Source organism: Hipposideros armiger, unplaced genomic scaffold (genome assembly GCF_001890085.2).
Source record: "Hipposideros armiger isolate ML-2016 unplaced genomic scaffold, ASM189008v1 scaffold_1322, whole genome shotgun sequence".
NCBI lineage: Eukaryota > Metazoa > Chordata > Mammalia > Chiroptera > Hipposideridae > Hipposideros > Hipposideros armiger.
The window spans coordinates 193,458-201,176 of NW_017732672.1; the positions used below are offsets into that span (position 1 = coordinate 193,458).

Consider the following 7,719-nt stretch of genomic DNA (forward strand, 5'->3'; position numbering starts at 1 on the left):
CTCGCGCGGCGCGGCGCGGCGCGGCGCGACACTCCCGGGGCAGCGACGGGCCGCGGCGCTCAGCCTGCTAGTGAGCTGCGCGGGCACACCCCGGCGCGGCGGTGACAGCGGACAGGTTAGAGTGGGGGCAGGGGCGGGCGCGGGAGCAGTCCGGGGCCAGCGAGGGAGTCCGAGCCCTGTCATCTCCAGCCATGTCAGACGAGGCGTCGGCCACCACTTCATACGAGAAGTTTCTGACCCCCGAGGAACCCTTTCCGCTTCTGGGACCCCCTCGCGGGGTGGGCACCTGCCCGAGTGAGGAGCCGGGCTGCCTGGACATCAGCGACTTTGGCTGCCAGCTGTCCTCCTGCCATCGCACCGACCCGCTCCACCGCTTTCACACCAACAGGTACAAGTCACCGCTGGGGGCAGGGGGGGATTGCCCACACCCCTGCCTCCAGCCGGGGCCCCCCGACTCGCCCCCGAGCCTGGCGCTCTGCCCTGGGTCTGCACTCCCATTCTCCCCCTCCCCCACCTTTCTCTCAGACCAGCTTTCGTTCCCGGGCTCCCTCCCCCTCCGCCTCCTTCTTTTCACCCCTGCCCTCCCGATTTTCCTTTCGGCCGGCATTTTACTCTTTCCCCTTTCCCCCATTCATCTTCTGACCTTAGCTATTCCTCCAATCCAACTCCCGCCCCTAGTGTTTCCCCTGCGAATCCCAAAACCCCATCTTTGATTTTTAGCTACTCCCCTGTTTCCATCCACCCACAAAAGTTTAACCCCTTCCATTTCCGATGCGCTATAGAATGGGTTTTGGATGGCTCCATGGATCTTTCGAAAGGTGGCACTTGTAAAGCTAGAATCTCCCTTTCCCTTTTAAACCTGTCTCACAACTCTCTTCCCACTCTCCCCTACCCCCCCACAGTGAAGCTCTGGGAAACCAGACAATTTTTTTTCCTCTCTCTCCTTTATGAACTCTTTGCCTTCGCCCTTTAGGCTCTGCCAAAATGTATAAGCATAAATCTGGGAGATACCTTCATGTAGCCTATCCTTTGGTTTACTCCTCCAGTGGAAGGATGGAGCGAAGCTTAGGATGGGCTTGCTTATTCAAATTTATTCAGAGGGTGCATCCCCTAACTGGTTTTATTAGAAGGGAGTGTTCTGGAGAATGCTCTCACGCAAGCATTTAAGTGTTATACCTAATGTGAGGGATTTGAAGTTGTTTTACACGCAGCCCCAACCTTTAATATAGGTGGATGTTTGAGATGCATATACAAAGGCCTGGAAGGGTGTGGAGAGCAAGGGAGGAGGAGAGGTGTTCAGCTCTGGAAAATAGTAGAGTTCAAGTAAGGAGTCTAGTTCTGATTTCTGATCCAGTTTACAATATGACCATGAACAAATCCTTCCGCATTTTAATGTCTTTTGTATGTTCCCTAACATCTCTTATATCAGTTTACAGGTTTACTGAACTTCTCCCAAATACAAGGAATGTATAAAACGTGTTTCTTACCCAAGAGAAAGTTACCTAGTCTGGAAGCAAGGTGTTACAGTTAAATAATCATACAGAACATGAGTATAACACATTTGAGAAGGAAGCGGTAGTAAATTTATTAGAACTATTCGAAATCTTCATTGCAAAAATGAGGAAACTGAGGCCCAGGGAGAAAATATTGAGTTCAAGGTCATAAAACTGAGTTACGCAAAACCAGGACTATTCCTTTGGAGCCAGTGCTGAAACTTGGAGGGCTTGATGGCTCCAATGTTATAAATGGTTATTATTGGTTCTTAGACTAACTCACAGAAGCCTGTTTAACCCATGAGGTGACTATAACATGAATGTCACATGTTCACGAAATCAAGTGTGCTTAGGATTGTTTACATTGGAAAAGAGTATAAAATAATACTTTTCCACATATTTGATATTCAAGTTTTGCAACATTGGAGCACTTTATATACATGGGAAAGTGAAGTGATTTCAGAATTAGCTTCCTCTGATGCTGAGGGCAAGGGGACAGAGGTACCTGAGGGTAAGCACTGCCAGAAAGGGTTGGGGTGATGGGGAGTGAAGTGAGGAGAATAATACATTTCTTAGTGCTTGTTCTATTCTTTCTCCTTTTTTCCTTGTGTTTTCCTATCCCCTTTCTTAGAGATGGTCATAAGGTCAAGGTCGTCTTGCAGAAAGGGGCAGTGAAGGTAGAGGGGGAGGTTCCTGTTCAGCCCCAGTTTTTTCAAGCCAAGCGTTATTTTTCCTAGTTACTGCCTGCTTTTTCATCCCCCCCTCCACACTCCTACCCTACTTTTCACAAGGCTTGGAATGGCAGTAGGAGGTCTAATGTATTTTATTCTGTATTCTTTTCAGCAGAGATCAGGGTGAGTAGAATTAGCAATACTTACAGCAGATAATGTTTCTGCCCTGGACTACCTTGCTTTTTAAATCTTTTCTCCTGCAGTGTTCTGCCTTCTTACCCCTCCTCAAGATGGTGTTTGAGAGGACCATATGCTTCCATTCATTTCTTTTCAGGGAGAAGCAAACAGCTAAATCATGTATGTGGGCAAAGTTTAGGGAGTTCTTTTATTTTGGAGTTTTATGTGTCACTTTTTTTTCTTCACATCACATCATCCACCAATTCAAACAACAATCCAAAAATCAGATCTGAATAGCTGAATACTGATATTCTGCTTTGGGTTTAGTCATTATAAAACACATTTCATAGCAAGTAGAAAGCTTGTCAGTGGTAGATACTTGATTTACCTTTATTTTGCTTCTTTCTTGTTACTTGATAAGAAAACTGTGGACATTGTTTAAATAATGTCCTTGATAAGGGCCTTAGGATGATGACAATTTTGTGCCTGTTCATTTATTGGGCGCTGGGCTACATTTGCAACCTTCATTAATCAGAAGAGTCAGGCACTATTACTTATGATCCCTAAGATTGAATGTTTGTAGTGATCAGATTAGTCACTTGTGATTTAGGTTGATATGTCAATGGTCTAGGTTCAGTGGAAAATAAATTACATGAACACAGCCAGTTTCCTAAGAATTCACATTTTCCTAGGACTATCTTTTAGGATTTTATGACCAAGTAGGGTTTGTCTGGAATTATGAAAGAAATTTTAATAAGCAAAAAAGCTTAAATATTTTTTAAATTGAAATGTCAATATGATACATACTGGGGTGCCAAAAGATGAAAAAAAATGTCTATAAGTGGACACTTTGGTCAGCGTTGCTCAAGCAGTAGTTTGCTGTAATCGGAAGTGTCTGGACACTGATGGTAACCACTTTGAGCACCTCTTATAATTGCAGAAGTAAATGTGACTTGTCTTCATGTTTTATTATCAGTATATATTGAGTATTACAATTTTAATAGTTTTTTCCTTTCTTAAAAATGTGTATACATTTTTGGCACCCTCTGTACACACACACACACACACACACACACACACATTTATATAGTGTTTAAGACTGTTTTTTTTTGTTTGTTTTAGGGACAGGATTTTTCTGATGTAGTTGTGGATTTTCTCTTAGAATTTCTCTGCCACAACCTCCACCATCATCAAAAAAGGAGGTCATTTAGCAAATTGAAAACAAAAATTATAATGATATTGGTAGGTCCTATAACTAAATTACGAGGTGAAGGGGGTTAATGTGAACTACCTGATGTGTTATTCTCTTCATCTTTCAGGAGTACATCAGTACTTTGACATTGAACAATTGTGAAAGTGTGTGGGAGGACAATGCCTCACTTTTGTACACCATGTTGGCAGAATAGGAAATGAGCTATTGTATAAAGCAGTTACTCAGTTATGTGATCTTAGAGTCCTGTTTTCAATCACCAGTAACCAGAAAAACCCCAGGAACTACTGTGCCTTTGGTACCACCCACGGTTTTCCTATCCCAATATAGAATTAGAGGTGCAGAAGAGCTGTGAGTTGCAGGTAGGAGAACCACGTTCCGTAAAGTGAGATAGGCTACAGAAGCAGGAGGAATTTGGTTTGGGGACTTGTTGGGACAAGTTAAGATCAGGCTTTGGAGAACTATCCACACTAGAAATATAGATTTTGGAGTAATCAGAACACAAATTCCAGTAGCCTGACACGAGTGGAACTGTGGCTTACAAACGTTGAGACAGTAGGTGAAACTTTTCAATAAATTTAGCGGGGAAAGAAAGGAGAAGAGACGTAATATTTCAAAGAATAAAGTAAAGGTTTCTTTGTTTTTTTTGTCTTCTTTAGTTTTTCTGTTCCAAGAAGAGAGATTTTAGCTCCTTAGAAGCAGCCCACAGGAAAGGGAGAAATTGAAAATACAAGAGAGGGTGGGATGACAGGAGATGGATGAGATGAACTCAGCAGCCCAAATGGAAGAGTTCACCTTAGAAATGACCTGAAATGTTTTTATTTTCAAGACTGTAGCGGGGGTAGGAGGGATGTACAATGATTCCAAGACAATTGAGGTCACTGGGAGGAGAGTTGGGAATTGTAGTGAGTAGAGTAGGGGGGGGGTTGTGTCATCTGCTTTAACTTGGGACCTTAATGGCCTGTTGGGCTCCAAGGAGTAGCCGAGGTCAGGGTGGCTGTATGGGGATTCTGTGAGGGAGTCAGTGAGGAATACATGTGATGCTAGGGGACTTTTTCCTGAAAATGAATGCAGGACATGGATTTGGAATGACTTTCATCAGCCTGACTGTAGGATGCTATTCCAGAGCACTCATTGGCTGGATTCTCATCCTGAGAGGTAATGGTTAGGTCTACCTAAGAGAAAGGGCTGCAGAAGAATGTGTAAATGGTGCACATGCTTTTCCTAATTTTGCCAAAATACCATTGAAAGTCCTTTGTCTGTGTGTTCTTAATGAAAAGTCTTGCAGATAAACATTCTTGGCTTTACCTTTTTTTTTATTAAAAATTGGGCAGCAAGCCTAATTATCGAGTTAAACCCCATTTCATGGGGATTCTTTTCAACATTTTTCTGTAAGATATGGAAAAAGTCTCCTTTGTGAATAATTTTATGGTTAGAGCTAGGATCTTAGTCTTAGGTAGCTTTCTCTTAGTGGAATAAGATGTAAATAAAGGCTTTGTAAATTTGAATAGTTCAATGCTGAGCACATGCACATAGTGATCACTAGTTACACATTTGAAACTTACAGAACAACCAAAAAGAATCACTGTTAAATTTTTATTATGAAAGTTCATTATAGAAAATTGTGGACATATACAAAACTATAAAAAACATTCATGGGGCCGGCCGAGTGGCGCGATGGTTAAGAACTCGCTTGGGATGCCAGAGGGCCCCGGTTCGGATCCCACATATGAGGGCCAGTGACACTGCCCTCTACAGCTAAGATGCTGAACAACAGCTCAACCTGGAGCTGGGCTGCCGTAAGTCGCCGGCGACGGCGTGGGCTGCAGTCCCTGTGGCAGTGGGTTGCCATGGGCTACCGTGTGTAGCCAGCAGCCAGCGTGAGCGGCCAGCAGCCAGCGTGAGCGGCCGTCCAGAAGCCGGCGACTGATCTGCCTCACCCGGGAAGAGCGCAATGATGGTGCCAACTTGGGCCAGTGAAGCAACATCCTCCACAACTAGACTGAAGAACAAAATGAAAGCAACTTGTCTGTCCCCCTTCCCCCAATTCCCCAGCACTGTTCCCATCCCCCCAATTCCCCAATAAAAATCTTAAAAAAAAAAACACAAAAAAACAAAAAAACATTCATGATCCCTTTCACTAAAGATAACTGTCAGCATTTTGATGTTCTTACTTTTAATGTTCTATGTACATATATAATTTTTAAAAATCAGGATCAGGCACCGTGTGTGTGTGTGTGTGTGTGTGTGTGTGTGTGTGTGTATAACATTTGTGGCCAGGTTATTTGCACTTACATTGTGAGTGCTATTCAGATATATTATATAATTATTCCCCATGTTTGTGGCATTTATTTTCCCTTTTTTGGTTATTATAATATTATTTGGACATGTTTGCGCATACATCTTTTTTCCAAATTTCTATTTGGGAAAGTAATAGATTCCTAGAAGGACAATGACTGAGTCCAAAGGAATGAACCTTTTTAAAGCTCTTGATACATACACGCTACCAAATTGTTTTCAGAAAGATTATGCCAATTTATCACTCCCACCAGCAGTAGATAAAAGTACTTCCTACTTTGTTTTTATCCACATTGCCTTAAAATAATAATAAAAACAATGTTTGGAAATTAGAAGACAATAGAATTTTTTAAAAACCTCAAATAGTAAAAAGTACTATTTTTCTATTTTGTAAATGATTTCTTTCAAGTATGAGCCCAGTTTCCTTGCCACTGTTCCTTAAAAAAAAAGCAAAAGCAAAAGCAGGCGTCTGGTGAGTGGCTCAGTTGGTTAAGAGCTTGCTCAAGAGTGTGAGCTCTGAGCAACAGGATTGCCGGTTCGATTCCCACATGGTCCAGTGAGCTGCGCCTGAGATGAGCTGCTGATGAGCTGCCAACACGTGGCAGGATGGCTCAGCTGGTGAGAGCACGTGCTCCTAACAACAAGGTTGCCGGTTCGACTCCCACATGGGATGGTGGGCTATGCTTACCCGTATCTAAGATTGAACATGGCACCTTGAGCTGAGCAGCTGCGAGCTGCTGACCGGTGACCAGATGGTGACTGGATTTGGAGCTGAGCTAGCTGTGCCCTCCACAACTAAGATTGAAGGACAACAACTTGGCTTTCCCCTTCCCCAATTCCCCAATACTATTCCCCTGCCCCAATCCCCCAATAAAATATTTTAAAAAGCAGAGGTTTTTAAGAATACCCAGAACCCTGTATTTGTTAAAAGTCATGGATCTGCAAAACTGAAAATCATACTGATTTTGCCCTAAGGTAAGAACACAAAACCAATAATAAACCAATTCTGCAAATTCCTAACTCCCTTGTCAATTATTTAATCATTAGATTACTAAATGCTGCTTATTTTTTAAAAAGGAAAGTTATTATTACTCGTAGAGGGAAACACATTTCTATCAAAGTCTTAACAAGATGAAAAGAAATTCTCGTTAAAAACAATTATTTAACAGCTTTTCCTAGCACATAACACAGTTCTTGGCACATAGAAGATACTGATCAAATGTTTGTTGAGTGGTTGAGTGAATAAAGGTTGACAAAAAGTCTCATACAGCTTGAAGACACAAGAGAAAAAATAGTTTGCCCAAGACACAATGTAGATATGGTTTACCTGTGTCCAGTACAGAAATTAGGATTGCTATTCAGTTTTTATATTGTCTTATTGCATGACCTGGGCCGTTTGGTTGATTCTACTATGTAGGTTTGTAGATTTTTTAAAAATGAGGATACTGCCTACCTAGCAAGCATGTGATGAAACTAGGCAATATTACAAGGTATATTCTTGTATTCTTAGATGAATTTTAGATTTTTGCCTATTTATAAAAGTTTGTTGACATCTGCTTTTATATTTACTGAACTATAATAGTTTAGAGTGTGTGTGTCTCTGTGTGTGTTTCAGTGCTTTAAAATACTCTTACCTTTAGCTCAGAGGAAAAGGTGCCATAGAATTTGTTGGGTTGCCTGAATTTTGTAAGTCAAGAACTTTGGAATTAAGATTAGGCATACAAAATAAGAGGGGGAGTTAAAAAGTAAAATACACAATTCAAGAAAAAACTGGACTTGGGCCGGCCGAGTGGCGCGATGGTTAAGAACTCGCTTGGGATGCCAGAGGGCCCCGGTTCGGATCCCACATGTGAGGGCCAGTGACACTGCC

The 7,719-nt window shown here is 42.3% G+C and overlaps 1 protein-coding gene across 1 annotated transcript in view; it reads left to right on the forward strand.

Moving 5' to 3' along the window:
* The first annotated feature begins 6 nt into the window (after positions 1–6).
* The window catches only part of FAM199X (family with sequence similarity 199, X-linked), a 27,682-nt gene continuing 19,969 nt past the window's right edge, over positions 7–7,719 (forward strand). The window contains exons 1-2 of the mRNA XM_019633485.1: positions 7–115; positions 190–388. Coding sequence (XP_019489030.1) covers positions 192–388 — 197 coding nt within the window. The 5' untranslated portion in view covers positions 7–115; positions 190–191. The remainder of the gene's footprint in view (positions 116–189; positions 389–7,719) is intronic.